The sequence below is a fragment of the Schistosoma haematobium genome, chromosome 3 (genome assembly GCF_000699445.3).
Source record: "Schistosoma haematobium chromosome 3, whole genome shotgun sequence".
Classification (NCBI taxonomy): Eukaryota; Metazoa; Platyhelminthes; class Trematoda; order Strigeidida; family Schistosomatidae; genus Schistosoma; species Schistosoma haematobium.
In genome coordinates, this window is record NC_067198.1 from 15,705,054 (window position 1) to 15,721,898 (window position 16,845).

The 16,845-nt window shown below is 31.9% G+C and overlaps 1 protein-coding gene across 1 annotated transcript in view; it reads left to right on the forward strand.

Annotated features, from left to right (window-relative positions):
- The window catches only part of STK36 (Serine/threonine-protein kinase 36), an 84,215-nt gene that overhangs the window by 48,313 nt on the left and 19,057 nt on the right, over positions 1–16,845 (forward strand). Inside the window, exons 20-23 of the mRNA XM_051213120.1 lie at positions 366–683; positions 4,648–4,842; positions 6,856–6,959; positions 16,369–16,485. Of these exons, the coding sequence (XP_051069064.1) occupies positions 366–683; positions 4,648–4,842; positions 6,856–6,959; positions 16,369–16,485 (734 nt within the window). The remainder of the gene's footprint in view (positions 1–365; positions 684–4,647; positions 4,843–6,855; positions 6,960–16,368; positions 16,486–16,845) is intronic.

Consider the following 16,845-nt stretch of genomic DNA (forward strand, 5'->3'; position numbering starts at 1 on the left):
GACTACCAGGGCGAATTCAATGATTCGACAAATTGTTTCTGCACACATAAAGAAGGGTGTTTGAATTCGTCAATTGCTATGGCTTCTATAAACCTACGAATTCATCGTTTTTAAAGCTTTACTGATGTCTGTTCTAAACGTCACTTCAATTATGTGCTTTGCATATCGACCAACATAATTTACTACTTCCGTTGTTTATCGGAGCATTATAAAATACTATGACATTTTCAGAATAACTAAGTCTTCTCTTTATTCTATTTAAATTTATAAAAGCGACTAATTGCTTCCAATCTTTGTTGAATAAAATAATTTTAGGTTTTCATCATATACATGAATTTATTCACGCCTAATTTTTTTTGAAATAGGCTGCTTCAGCTCTACTTTTATCTCAAATCTATGAACTACAAGAGTACAATATTCCAGCTAAACCAAATGATATAGTTCAAGCAATGTCATTAATTCTGGTTTCTCCAATAGCTCAAAGTCAATCTGCACGTAGTCGATTACTAGCTGCTTTAAACGAATCTACACCAAGAAGTGCAATCAATTTAAAAGAGAATATAAATGATTCACATAGTGAATTAGATCTATCAATGACTTTCGGTTTACCACAAATTTTATGGCCAGGTAATCATGGTTGGCTTGATGGTTTATTTAATTTAGCTCAAATTATCTCTACACAGGTTAGCTTATTTTCTCATATAATTTAATGAATAATTCCTATATTTCTTTCTGTTTAATGTTTGTTTTACATTTAAATGTGATAATTTGATGTTTCTATAGATTTCTTAATTAAGTAAATTAGCATAAGGAATACAGTGGTAGGTGTAAACTATACAAACGACCAAGGAATTTCCAAATGACAGCTGGTATCTTTAATCCAATAGGATGATTCAAGGACATCTACATAGTTTTCTTCTACCCATAAAATTTTACAGTTCAGACTTCGATAAATGTTTTAATTAATGATTTTGATTCCTTTTTCAATTACCGCTTTTGCAAGTGAATTCTATTTATATTTTGCATATTGGTTATTGAAAATATTCAATTTCATACTACTGTTGATTGAATTCTACTGATCGAATTGTTTGAATTAGATGAAAATCGTTTAGGTATTATTGTTCAATAATTTATAGTCAACTGGTTAAATTTAGCTTAATGACAAGTACATTGACAGCATCAATTTTCATTTGAGATGCGAATTTTTAAAAAATTATACTTGAAAAATTAATCTACTGACTGTACTATTCTAAATGACATACTCATAATATGTATTCACAACTACAATCAGAAAGTTGAATTGGACGTATTTAACTATATGCATTCAGTTAAGTAAAATGCTTTTGCTTGAATATAAACTTTTTAAAAATAAAAGTTGTGAGTACTTTGAAGTTATTGCATTTATGAACGATATGTATCTGTCAATTGATGGGTAATTTTAACTTCTCTCTATCAATGGTGATTACGGACTACCGTAGAAACTCAGTAAAACAGTTATTCTCATTATAGTAACATAATTATTGTTAATGACCAGTTTGAAACTTCCACCAACTCCAATTAGAATTAAGTAAATACGGAATCAAAGAATATTACTTACTTACTTACGCCTGTTACTCCCAATGGAGCATAGGCCGCTGACCAGCATTCTCCAACCCACTCTGTCCTGGGCCTTCTTTTCTAATTCCATCCAATTCTTGTTCATTCTTCTCATGTCTATCTCCATTTCTCGGCGTAATGTGTTCTTTGGTCTTCCTCTTTTCCTTTGACCTTCAGGATTCCATGTGAGGGCTTGTCTTGTGACGCAGTTGGGTGCTTTCCTCAATGTGTGTCCTATCCACTTCCAGCGCTTCTTCCTGATTTCTTCCTCCACTGGGATCTGGTTTGTTCTCTCCCACAGTACGTTGTTGCTAATAGTGTCCGGCCAATGGATCTGAAGTATTTTGCGTAGACAATTGTTGATAAACACCTGTATTTTCTGGATGGTGGCTTTTGTAGTTCTCCAGGTTTCTGCCCCATACAGTAGAACTGTCTTGACATTTGTATTGAAAATCCTGACCTTGGTGTTGGTTGAGAGTTGCTTTGAGTTCCAGATGTTCCTCAGTTGTAAATATGCTGCTCTTGCTTTGCCGATCCGCGCCTTCACATCTGCATCAGATCCACCCTGTTCATCAATGATGCTGCCCAAATACGTAAAGGTTTTTACATCTTCCAAATCTTCTCCGTCAATTGTGATTGGATTAGTGCATTCTGTGTTGTATCGGAGAATCCTGCTTTTCCCTTTGTGTATATTGAGACCTATTGCTGCTGAGGCTGCTGCTACACTGTTCGTCTTCTCCTGTATCTGTTGTTGCGTTTGAGATAGAAGGGCCAGATCGTCTGCGAAGTCTAGATCATCCAACTGCATCTTAGATGTCCATTGTATCCCGCGCTTCCTTCAGACGTTGACGTCTTCATGATCCAGTCGATCACCAGGAGAAAGAGAAAGGGTGAGAGTAAGCAACCTTGCCTAACACCGGTCTTCACTTTGAACGACTTTGTCAACTGTCCTCCATGCACGATTTTGCAATGTAATCCATCATATGAGTTCTGTATGATATTGACTATCTTCTGAGGCACGCCGTAGTGTCGAAGAAGTTTCCATAGTGTTGGTCTGTCCACGCTATCAAATGCCTTTTCGTAGTCAATGAAGTTGATGTAGAGTGATGAATTCCATTCAATTGATTGTTCCACAATGATCCGTAGAGTTGCGATTTGGTCTGTACACGATCTATCCTTACGGAATCCTGCCTGTTGCTCACGAAGTTGGGCGTCTACGCAGTCCTTCATCCTGTTTAACAATACCCTGTTGAAGACTTTTCCCGGTATTGAGAGAAGAGTGATGCCCCTGTAGTTATCACACTTGCTGAGGTCGCCTTTCTTCGGTATTTTGATCAGAAGTCCTTCTTTCCAGTCTGTTGGTACTTTTTCCTCATCCCAAATCTTCCGGAAAAGAGTGTGGAGTATCCTTGTAGTTGCCGCTACGTCTGCTTTTAGTGCCTCTGCTGGAATGTTGTCCGGTCCTGCTGCTTTGCCACTCTTGATTTGTCTGATGGCCATATATATATATATATATATATATATATATATATATATATATATATATATATATGCATGTATGTTCATTTGTTAGATTATATTTTCATTGTATGAAGTCGAAGGCAATATCGTAATATTATTTTGTTCAAATTTTATATTCTAAAGTTTGACGGCTACGTTATTTGGCATAGTATTAACTAAATAATAATGTTTTCCCATAACATCAGTTTCTCTTTAGGTAAAAGATACTTTCTTAACTGATGATACAGTGTCAGTTTAAAAAGAGACCGTATGAAAGAATATTTTTGCAATTCTTTAGGAATAGATCACATATAATAAACAGTAATTGATATTCATTATATGTGAAAATTATGTTTGAAATAATCTCAGCGATTGAAATTCAAATAATTCCGCCGTTTCGTCTAGCTAACTTGTCTGGACTTCTTCAGGGTAATAATCAAAATCATCAAAGCAATAAATAGCTTTTAACAGTCAAAACTATACCGTTTTAAACCAATCATATTCGGATGTTGGTTTTGTAAAATAGGATAATATGAGTCAGTTTACACAGTAATCATGTGAAAAGTTCACGACGTGGAAATAATTAACTGAAAATGAATTGTCTGTATGTATTAGTAAGATTAAGTTACTAATTATTGATACTCGGTGTTAATATGTTATATATGAAGGGATAAATAAATAAATAACTGAAAGTGAAAGTTCAAGGTTGAAAAAATTGTTTCTGAATCATCGATGTACATGTCAATTTGAGAATCATCAAATACATGCATGTGAAATAAACAGGTTGAATAAATAAAGGGTCCAAATTACTTGTCAATGAATATTTGCCAGGTAGTCACCTGTTCAGGCTGTTCTTATTACGCTGAGGAAGCCCAGACAAGTTAGCTGGACGAAACGTTGGAATTATTTGAATTTCAATCGCCGAGATTATTTCAAATATAAGTTTCACATACGATGACTTCTCTATTTAACTCCTGTCAAACTATTCATTCTAATCTTGACGAATATTCGTTACAAAAGTAACTGTATTTAATATAATTGCAAATTTCCTGAATTTCTTGATTAATACTAATTTATATTTTTTTGATTGAGATCATTAACCGATTGATGTTAGATCACCATTGAAAACCTGGAAGCACTGGACGGCCGTATCTTCCTATTGTGGGACTCAGTGGTTCAGTAGGTTAAGCGTTCGCGTGCGAGACTGAAGGCCCTGGGTTCGAATCTAGCGAGCGGGATCGTGGATGCGCACTGCTGAGGGGTCCCAAAATAGGACGAAACGGCCATCCAGTGCTTCCAGGTTTTTAATGGTGGTCTAACATCAATCGGTTCATGATCGCAATCCAAAACTTAACAGTCTCCACAACCACTATACTGATGACTAGTTTATATGACTAATACAATAAAATGAAAGTATTCACAATACTCCAAAATCATTTAAATGTTAGATTTAATGAAGAAAATTAAATCATTCTTCTTCAGACATGCATAAATTATAAATTTTTATTTAATTGATTGTGTGTTATATTACTTATTTATGATATTTTATAGGCAGGAAACACAATTTGGCAGTCATTTCTGGAATTTCGTATATCTGAAAGAATTTGGCAATGTTTAGAACAAATATTTGATCTGCATAAATCAACTAATTCATCGTCGGATTCTGATCACGCTATTGATCTGGTCATGTTATCACCTAGAGGAATTTTATCAGCTTTGAATTTGGCTGCTACAATTTTCAGCAAGGTATAGTTTAACTGATTAATCTTATAAACGCTTTCTACTCAAACACTACCGGCAGAATCAGAGCTTTTAGCAAACTGTCATCAAAATTGATAACCTATATATTTTCCAATCTTACTAAACTGTTTCGTTCACATTCTTTTAGAGATAATGATCTGGTCGTTCAAATTTACAAGAACTAACCTCTTACAAGAAAATTACACTTGTAGACTTAGAATGCAAATATGGTGTAGTTATGTTTGATGAATGAGCTGATAAATTCAGAGTTCTCTGGCCATTCCCGACCGTTGTTGCTACCTTGACGTGGTGGTTGTGTGTGACCGACCTCAAGCAGTTGTCCCTTGGGCACTGCGGTCACGCTCCCAGGTCACTAAGACCACCTCTAATCCAATTTCCTTTTCAGGTACCTCCTCCTCTCTGGCCATCTTGAGCAACAATGAAACTATGTTTTGATATTTTTCTTTCTTTAAGTAGAAAATGTTTCCTTAAGAATAGTACGCACCGACGCCTGAATCCGGTATAGAGAATGATGTTGAGAACATCGACCATTTTACTCATTTTGAAAGTTTTATTAGTCCTGGTAGATTCTTGTCTCATAAAATTACATCACGGATGCAAAAAACCCAGTAAACTTTTGTCAACTCGTGTTATTTCAATACACGATGCTTTCTGGTATAAAAGTTAATCAAAACAGAAGTAGAAAAAGCGAAAACAAGATGTGATAACAGTTTATAAAGTCATTAATTTTGAACTGTACCGTATTTAAGTCGATGCGATTATCGTAATTAATGATTAAGAACGTCTGGTGATGCGATCTAGATGTACCACATGTGTTTATATAGAATAATAAACTTTACGTATTAAACCGTTTTAGCATGTTTTTTTAAAAGATAATCCAATACCTACTGTTTATATCTATGTATATGAGCTTTATGTCTAAGCAAAAGAATTTTCCTAAGGAAAAATGCTAAATGAATAACGTTTTACCCTTGTAAAATAGATCTATCATAAATAGATTTGTTAAATTAATTTATTCTTTTCTTTAGGACATTTAATCATGTATTTTCCTTCTTTCCATTGTTTTTATAAATGAAGAAAAGTGTTATATATATTCTTTTGTATCTAATGATTGATGTCATGTTCGATTATATGTATGATGTCATAGTAAAAACAAAAAAAACATTTTATGAATAAATATGACTGTCGTTTTATTTTTCCTATTCATTTATTTATGTATGTCAATGAATCTTATCGGTATAATTAATAAAATGATCGGATAACGTTTTTTTAAAATAGTTGGATACATGTATTCAAGTGTATATATTTGTCTCTAGATGGAGATAACTTCAATGGTGTATCAAAGAAATCTATGTTCAAATACAAGTGGTTACATATATACATAGATATGTTTAGTAAATTGAATATCACAGCTTAGACGTTGAATTAGATGACGTCATGAGCTATTATTATTATTATTATTATTTTACTTAAATCTTTTTCTATCTATTGAGAACTTAGCCCATTTTACCAAATAACCACTTCTTAATTAATATATTTTTGATTGATATCATGAATCGATCAATGTTAGACCACCATTGAAAACCTGGGAGCACTGGATGGTTGTTTCGTCTTACTATGGGACTCTTCATCAGTGCGCATTCACGATCTCACTCATGGGGTTCGAATCCAATCTCTTCATCTACTGTTTTAATCCTTAGGGTGTGTTTGTTACGGGAGAGCTGATTTTTGAAATTCATTAGATATTTTGTTGTTATATGCTGTTGTGAGTTTTGGCACTTTTTCAATATTTGTTTTACAAACTGAACTCATCAGTATATTTTAGTATTTACGTAGGGTCTTTATCGTAGAAGACGTTGATTTCACCTTTATCCATATTGCAATTTTACCATATCATAATTGAAAATATTGTTGTAGTTTTTATCACTATGTTTATTTTACTATCATTAATGTGAATCTCTCACACAGTTCCAACTTTTATTGTTTACTTATATTCAGAAGCCAAAATTGTGCATTGAAACGTTATTATGTAATCAAAGTCAAATGTTATCTGTTTTAAAGCATTTTTTTACAACAAAATGCATTGAAGAAATACGTCAAAGGTGAGTTTTTTTTTCAAGATTTTGGATCCAATGCAATTCATTATTATTAAAAACCGTATTGCTAACATTTTTAAGGGTCAACGAAAAAGTCATTTTATGTTCACACTATACACTAGATATCGCAAATTGTTTATGTTGGGCGGTTATCCGAATTCGGTACATACATGTATGCTCCGTATGCGCTACCCCGACCATGTCCCTGAGTCAGAAAACCAGTTATAAGTGTGAAGGTTTTGTTGACTAACCATGATCAAGAAACATTCATAAACCTTTCCGGTAATATATACTTCAAAAAATTAAGCCATATTTCCAGCCACAAGCGTACGGTAGTCTCTCTCAGATAATTCAGCCAAATCTTAACTAGTAGCATGCACCTGTTTGTATCTCTCACTTATCATCTGGCTTTGAGCTGAAATTTCTGACTTATCTAGCTTATCAATGTTTTCAGTACAGATTCTTGTTAGAAAACATGTTTTATGATTTCAAGTCTACACGTACATGAAACCCAGATATAGAGCTTGCGTAGTACGGTAATATTAATAACTCAGGTTGTAACTGTTTATAACACAGAAGTTTGCAAAGTGGTTTTAATAGCCCATTTAACGATTTAAGATACTCAACCACAAAATCGTTTATTTTATAGTTTTTGATATCTGAAATTTAAACTGAAAAAAGTGATTGTTGATAGTGATGAAGACGTTATTTACAAATTATCACGTTGAATTCATTCATTCATTCAGCGATTAATACACCGAAACAATTAAATGATTATTTCATTTACTAAACTTCATTGAAAACGTATTTATGCAGCTAAATTTTTATTTAGTTTTGTTTAAACGCTTTTTTATTATTTTCATTCATTTTCGTCTGGTTCTCTTGAATCCAGGACGTGCTGTTCGCCCTAATTGGAACTTTTCGGCTGAATTTACCTGCATCCCAGAGTTGATGTTCACTTCAGGACTCAAACCCAGTAGCGTTCGCTTCAAACATCATCTTGTTATCCACTTTGCTACCTGCTTGTGCAATTGAGTGAAGTTTTAATTCATTTTTAGATTGGTTGTTTGAATTTTACTGCTATTCACCATCTATCTCTGCTTATAATACTTGTGACTCAAGGCAACATCGAGGCAGTCCGCACAAAGTGCACATATACAAATAAGAAACTGATAAATTGCAGTCTTAAACATCAATAAGAAGACTCAAACAACCAATACAAAAATAAATTAAAACTTCACTCCATTGCACAATCTAGTAGATATCTGGACTCAGTAGCTAAGTGAATAGTGAGATGGCGTTTTAAGCGAACGGTACTGAGTTTGAGTCCCGGCGTAAACATCAACTCCGGGATGCAGATATATCCAGCCGAGTTCTGTTGACAAAATATCATTTCCAAAATGTTGTGAATGGGATTGAAGTTAAACATGTAAATCATTAGTTATCAATTCAATTGTCAATTAGTTAAGTGTTCACCTTGATGAAATCTAAAATTCCTAATATCTATCTTCAATGTTATCATGGTCGCGCACTGCTGAATACTAGTTCCATACTAAGGATGAAAAAATGTAATCAGCATTCTCTTTTTTTTTATTAGTTTTTTTGTTAATGATGTTGAATATTTATATAAAGTCTGTTATCTTAAATATGCTGTTTTATCGCTGGAATATAGTTCATATGAATTCTTATCACAAACTTAGAAACTGCTATGTCAAATGACGAGACAATTTCCGATAAGTTATTCCAGCGTTATTTCTTAATATATGCTAGGTAGTCAAATTTGATACCTTAACTAAAACGTATATTTAGTTTCTGATTGATATTATTGATTGAATGACTTGTCTTGAATACTTTTTTCCTGTATTAAAACATCTAACTTCATGAAATCTTAAAAGTTTCAGTTCTTTGTGATTGTATCATTCTTTTGATTTTATGAATAAAGACTAATATCTTATGCGTAAATTAAAACACTATCTTACTACTCATAGTGTTTAACGCTCTAGATATAAATCATTTCTATGCTCAATTGTTGTTTAGCTTGGTTAGAGTCGCTTATTTTCTCTATTTGAATAGTTGTAGTGTAGTGTTGAAATCAACCGAAAATAATGTCTATACATTTTGATTCAAATTTAATTTACTACGAATAATGGTAGGCGGTCACCTTAACTTTTAAGTTAAACTTCAATTTAATACATTGAAATATTTCATAAAATTGTTGTTATTTTTTGCTTCCATGACACTTGGACATTGTAAAACTTTCATGAGAGGCTTTGATTACATCCTCATTCATATTCATTGCTAATTTTTATATATTAATCAGTCCTTATAAAAGTTAGTTAAAGCCTAAAAAAGTTTACTACTGTTCCTATGTTAATAAATAACGTGGTTTAATTTCGAGATTACCAAATTTTTAACAATAAACATAAAATTTCAGTTCAATGTTTCTTTTTTCCCAATTTCATTTCTTCAGTACCATAACGAAATTCGTTGTAATTTCTTTTTATTTCTCTTTCTCTATTCTAATCGTTATTATCTAGTTTCTTGTTAATTAACATAATTCAAATTTATACAAGATTAGTAAATTCTGTTTGTTTCTTTGTCAAAGTAAAATAGATGTATAGTGTGAATGAGTTCACAAGGTCAAATAGTCGAATACTTTCTTCTAAATATAATTGAAGTTTGTAATTTACAGATTACTGATTTTTAATTTTATTCCGGATTAAGGAGAAAAAATCACTTTTGTAATATATTTCACTTCTTGTATCGTTTCTCAAATTAAGAGATGGTTATTTTATTATTATTATTTAAACACGTAACCATTGGTACAAGGAGGCACCAAATCGATATGCGCCACATAAATCATTCGATTTGTGTTGTTTGCGAACACTCATACGATTTACTTTCAAGGTGTATATATATATATATATATACTGGTTGATTTGGAAGCATGATTATTGAACTATATAAATATAAAATCGATGTATCATGACATGTCAATTGTTTATAAGAACGTCATGCGTCAAAAAGGAGATTTGAGATAAGTTTAATGAAGTAACAACAATCTAATAACTTATATTTGATATCAGAATGCGATTTGTGGATATTATAGTGATTTCAATGGTTGAGATCATGAGTCATTTGAAGCTAGACCACCATGGAAAGCCTGGAAGCACTCGACGTTCATTTCATCCTTTTGCAGGACTCCTCATCAGTGTATGTCCACGAACTCGTTTCACGAGATTCGAACCCAGAACGCATCAGTCTCGTACGCGACCGCTTAACCACTAGACCATTGATCTGGCCGACATTCCATGATGTTAATGCTTAACTCCAAACGGCCGTCCAGTGCTTCCAGTTTTTCCATTGTGGTCTAGCTTCAACTAACTTATGATCTAAACCACTGAAATTACTATAATATCCACAAAACCCCTTCTGATATTAATCAACATATACTCACTAGTGAGTGGCTTCATGAGGTATATCTTGGAGTTCTAGTGAGAAGTAGTGACCAGTGGAGTTCAACCGGGTCAGTTGTGAGGTTGTAACTCACTGATGACAATGGTTGTTGTGTCGCTTAATTTCGTGGATTGGTTGAAGTTAGAAATTAACATGATTGGATGTCTGTCAGCTCAGTGGTCTAGTGGTTAAGCGCTTGCGTGCGAAACTGATAAGTCCTGGGTTGAAATTTCGCGAAGCGGAGTCGTGGGTGCGCACTTCTGAGGAGTCCCACAATAGAACGAAACGGCTGTTCAGTGCTTCCAGGTTTCCCATGTTGGTCTAGCTTCAACTGACTCATGATCTCGACCATTGATATTACTTATATTTGTTGATAAACCTAATGTTATAAATGGAATTAGAGAACATAAGATAAGTATTGAGTAAATATTTACTTGTTTTTTTTAAACATACAATATAATTTACTTATTTAGTTATTTGTATAAAACTCAATTTTTTGCTAAAATTACTTATGGATTTAATCAATGAGAAACAAATTACACATTTAATTTTACTTAATTTAAGTAATTAGTTTTATATAAAACTGATTGAATAATTTCATAAACAAACTAAAAAGATTCTCAGTGATTGATATTGCTGATGTTATTATCAATTAATGAATATTCAGAAGAATAAATTTTTGTCAAAGGTTATTCCTTTTTGTATTGACTGTTTAGTTTATGCATATAAAGATATTTCATTAGGTATATGTACCAACTGTACAATAATTTTTGTATGAGTAGACTTATGTACATATGCTACTAAAAATACTGAAATTACAAATGGAAAATAGAATAGTATATGAGCATGAAAATCAGTTTAATATTTAAAAAGTAACTTTACACCGTTCGTAAATAAGATAGGGCGTTCTTTAAATGAATTATTGTTTTTGATTAAACTATTAGAGTAAAGAAATTTGATGTTAAAGTTGAATTGGTGTTATGTTTTGTTACTTAATTTTAATTCAGTAGAACTATATATGTTATAAAGTTCATATCACTTATTCATTTTCTGGGTAGAACTATTTTGTAACTGCACTGTACTTACTTCCACCTGTTATCCTACATGGAGGAGCATAGGCTTCCCATAAGCATTCTCCATTGAATTCTATCCTGAGCAATCCTTTCCAGTTGCTATTCTTTGATTTTATTGTGTGCTTCCATTCCTCGACGCATTGTATTTTTTGACCTTTCTCTTTCCCGTTTCGCTTCAGGATTCCAACTTGATGCTCGTTTTGTGATGCAGTTTGATGATTTCCGTAATGTATTTCCTATCCACTTCCATCGTCTTTTCCTAATTAGCATTATAATTAGAAGCTGGTTTGTTCTTTTCCACAATACGCCGTAACTACAATGTACTCCAGTCATTTATTTTTTTATAAAGCGATCCCCATTAGAGAATTGTTAATAACCATGGGATTCGGAACAGGTGTTTGATCATAGTTTGTAACTTTGTAGCTATGATCAAAGTGATTGAATATAAAAATGTGGTCTATCTCATTTCGTTCAATGCTTTTAAATAGTATTGTATTCGTCACGTAACATGAACGTTTTGTGCGTGGATTCGCGTGATTAGTGAACTATCACTATATACAGAATACGCAAAATAATTGAAATACATGACTTTTCACTGGTTTTTGGTTTTTACTAGTTTTATGATGTTTTGTTCTCTCAGTAGGATGATCTAACTGTGAAATCTTCATCGTCTTTGTCGACAAAATCATTAAAATACAATAAAATAATAGATGAGTAACTGAAACTTTTTTCCAATCAATTAGTAGCTTGTTCTGTTATCATAGAATTTCATCAGTTATTGTCTGTAGGTTTTTGCAAGTTGTTTGCATGTTTGGTTAAATTCTTTTCATCTCTAGTCTGATCTCTAACATTGGAGTTGCTTATCCTCTTCTTCACTGCTTAATAGGTTGAATTGTTTTCGACATATCTATTGATTTATGTGTGATCAAAGTCTTGGGAACCCAAAATGTCTTGGTTTTTCTTTATGTCTTCTCCGTTCAATATTTAGAAGTTTCCTCAACCGACCTTATTTTCATAGTTGTTCGCAAATATTGATGTAATTAAAGCTATGCCATGTTCCTTAACCGCGAACTGTTGTTCAGGTAGACGGAGCTAGCATCTACCTTATCATACTTAACGCTTCTCATAATTGCTGCAATTTATCTCGTGAATGACTTTCAGTTGGTTTTCATTTGTGCTTATTTCCTTTGTCTTGGACACTATTGATTGCAAAGATTTTATGAATTTATGTTCTACACATATTCTTAGCAGCTTCAATAAACTTTTTGTAATTTCAGAAATGTTTCAGAAGGCGAAACATCTTCAAAATTCTAATTTTGAACTAAAAATATTTTCCTGTCTTCTATCTGTTTAACAACGATTATTAATTTATGATAAAATCTTACCCATTATACAAAAGCATTACAAAAATAAAAGTAGGACTTAGTAGCAAAATATTACATTTTGTTTTAATCCTGTTATTAGTTTCATCTCAACTTCTTTACAGAAAAAAAGACGTCGATTTCTATATTTTTGATAAGTTTTACACCTTAAGTGCCTAATAGAGTAACTAAAGCGTTTTTTCTTGAAAAAAGGAGAAGATAGACAAACCTCTATGTTTTCGGTACTTTGGGTTGCTTATTACGTTTTTCTTCTAATCTATTTTTCCTCTTTATGAAGATAATTGTAGTAAATTAATCAAAGCTTCTATATTATCTTACTGTGTTTTATAGAATTCAAAGTATTCAGTTTTGTTTAGAATTAAAAAAAACAATAGGGAAGAAAGAAAAAGATGAAAACAATAAAATTTAATCATACTGGCCTACTATTCACATTCAGTGTGTTTGTCCGAAAGAAAATCTATATTAGATATTATAACTATAATTGTCCTTTTTATTTTCATATCGGTGTAAAACTTTACTACTGGCTAAGATATTGAAAACTGTGCTAATGGGCTAATTTTTTTCAACCCGTTATGTCTACTTCTTTTTTTGTTTGCATTAGGGTATATTTGGACAATAAAAAAATGGAATTTTTTTCGTTATTGATTTATCAAGATAATTTTTAAAGAAGCTTAAAATGAATTATGCATAAATACTTTCAAGTCACTGATATAGAATGAAATTTTTCTCTTAGAATAGAGTTTTAACACAAATTATAGTAATGGGCATTCTATATTTAAAAGTAATCATACTTGAAAAGAATGCACTCTGTAGATATTCAAAGATTCATCTTCTAATGCTTCAGTTGAAAAGACTACATTTTTAGATGTTCTAACATTACTCTTAGACAGTATTCCATATGGATTAACATCATTTTCGTGTAGTTTTTAAACCCAATGGAAATTAGGAAACTATTCTATGTAATATGAAACTTCTTAGTTTTGTCATCAATGAAACTAAATAATTGTTGCTATATGTCATTACACTGATAAGAGTTAGGAATGTTAACAGTTCAATTCAGTTTCAGTGTTTCAATTTTTTAAAAAACATCATTAAGGCTAAATGTCTCACGGTAAAACCGTTACAACCATCAACTTTAATATTATTGTTACTGGACTAGTTTCAATGTAAATGCAAATTGTTTTTTTTTTAATAAACAAATTCACAATCTCATCAACCGATTAATCTTATCGATATTCATGCATACGTGGATACATTAATAGGAAAGAGTAATCATAGAAATACACATAAATTGGCGGTAGAAACGAAGAAATTTTGATTATTTTGTAAAATTACATTGTAATTGCTAATTCCTCTCTATTATCAAATATATGATTCAAACGAGTGACGAAATAATTTTCATAGTATATAATATGGATATAAATTAGGTTCATACGAAAATCCAACACGTTCTTATTATTTCAATTCAGTTTCTACTCACAATAAACTGATTTTGGTAATGTTGATTGTTATTATTCTTTAGTTTTCATGTGTCCAGTATAATGTTTGTATGGCATAGTTACATTTTTCACTGGTAACATATTTCCAACAAATCCATTATAAAACTGATGTTCAATACTCAGTGGATTTTATCTATTGAATTTTTCTTGTTTTAATCAACATTTAATTTACGATTTTGTGGTCAGTTGGTTATTCTTCAAAAATGTAATAATTCTTTGAGTACAAGTATTAGTACATGTACATTTAATGTATCAACAAAGTCCAGATGGAATATATATTTATTTAAAGGGAACACATGTTTTTTGTGAAATATATACATTTAGCTTTCAATCTTCCATTTGCATATATTGTGTTCTGTAGTTCAAACTGGTTGTAGACTTTCTTCCATACCTTCTCTTCTGGTCTCACAAGTATTTTGAACTCATCATATTCTTGGCTTCCTGAAACTCCTGCTTTCAACGGTCAGCTGCAGCAACTCCTAGGTAATATTCCACTGCATACTACTTATGAGCAATCTCGTGAGTAGTATCCACTACACTAGTACTTCAAAAGAAAATGTCAGTAGAAAACATCGTTTCATCAAAATATTGTTATCTGTTTAGGTTTACTTTGAAAATGACACTATATATGGTGTTCAAGTGAATATGTAATATTTTTATAAATCAGACTGTAAAAATATTTTTTAAATCATATTATTCTTTAACACTAATGCCATTTTCAATAACTTAAATTTTATTTCTAGCATACGGTTAATGTTCGATTTAACATTTTATTCATTTAAATGTCATAGTAGTATAAATCATTATTCTTTTTCATTCCGAACTTGAAAATTATAAAAACAATTGACAATTGTGTTATCTTATGTTGATTCTGTTGAACATAATGAGTCAATGATGTTTCTACATGAGATCGAGCACTAAACGTTCAGATGTAATTTACGTCATATAAGACATTCAAATGAATTGATTAACTAATGTTTCACTCTTAATTTCATTAATTTACAACTCCCATTTCATTGAAAATTTGACAATAGTATCTTAATATTCTCTAATGCTTGCTGGTTCTCATCGTTTTCCCAATAAGAGTAGTTATTTTCTTGTATTATTCTTGAAATAATCCACCATTGCTTGAGGTGGACAACTGTCTCACGCTGGGTTTTGTCGAACTATAATCATCATAGTTTCTAACAAGAACTCAAGGAACATCATTTTGAAGCTAGTCACTCGTGAGCACATTATAAGTATCAGTATAAGGTTTAGTGAAGTTTGTAGAATTTTCATTGTCCAAACCACAGGCTGATCTTATTTAGATCAGCATCGAATAAAACCTCGGAAGCTTCTGTCTTGCACACGAACGCCAAACCTTTAAATTAGAAAGCCAAAGTTCGACATCTTAATGTCATCCATTCTCTATGGTACTGAGTTTAATTCATGGATGCTCACTGTTTGACAGTCTGATGCTAGGACTAATTCTTCCACTTTTTAAATAATGGTTTAACTAAGATCAATCTGCGACTTGAACTATGAAGATTCTACATCCTCTGCAAAACCTTATATTGATATTTCGGAACGTATTTATCATTGAAATAATATTAGCCTAATAATAAAATTACTTTTATTCTCACCGTCATACTAGTGCAGCTGAACCTAAAGTGTATTATTATTTTGGAAGATGGATTTAGGTTATTAGGAATATCTTGATATGAAAATATAGTTGCTATAATGATTAAAGGATTGATTCGGTAAAATAGGGGTTTAAATGGGATTTAAAATGCAAATTACTCAGTCAAACAACATATTATTTCTAAGTGTAAAATGAAAGGCTTAACGTTACTAATGAAGCTTTCAATCAAATTCATCGATCACCATTTCCATCAAGAATTTGCCTTTATTGTAGACAGCATTCAAAAGATTGCTTAAGTATCTTCTAAATCATCAGTGTTTTACATAATCAATAATTTTTAAATAATATCCGTCTATCCATTATTTTTTTCTTTTGTTATAGTTCATGGGCGGCATTACATCCAACCGATTTAGTATTAGATATACTTAGTTCTTGTGCTCATTTATTATATTTTCCGTATAAAAATGCTGAAGAAGAGTATCAAATTTCATTGACTAAGTAAGTAGTATACTTAACCTGTTATGTTGCCTTATAATTCTGTTTATTCTATAACTAAATTTATCGTTTCTTTCAATTCATTTTTGCATTGTTTGTTTGAATCTCCCCATTACTGTTTAGGACTGCAATTGACCAGCCTCTGAGTTTGAGTCCCATACTGAACGTCGGTCCTGTGATGCATGCGTATCTAACTGACGAGTCCCGAATAGGACGAAACGCGCATCTTAGATCCCAGTGCTAGCCAACATCCATCTTTAATGATCATTTACTTTCTTTTATCATATATAGTATACCTACAGTTAATCATTTAAATACTTGAATGAAAGGTTTCGCTTACTAACTAAAAGTACCATTTGTACG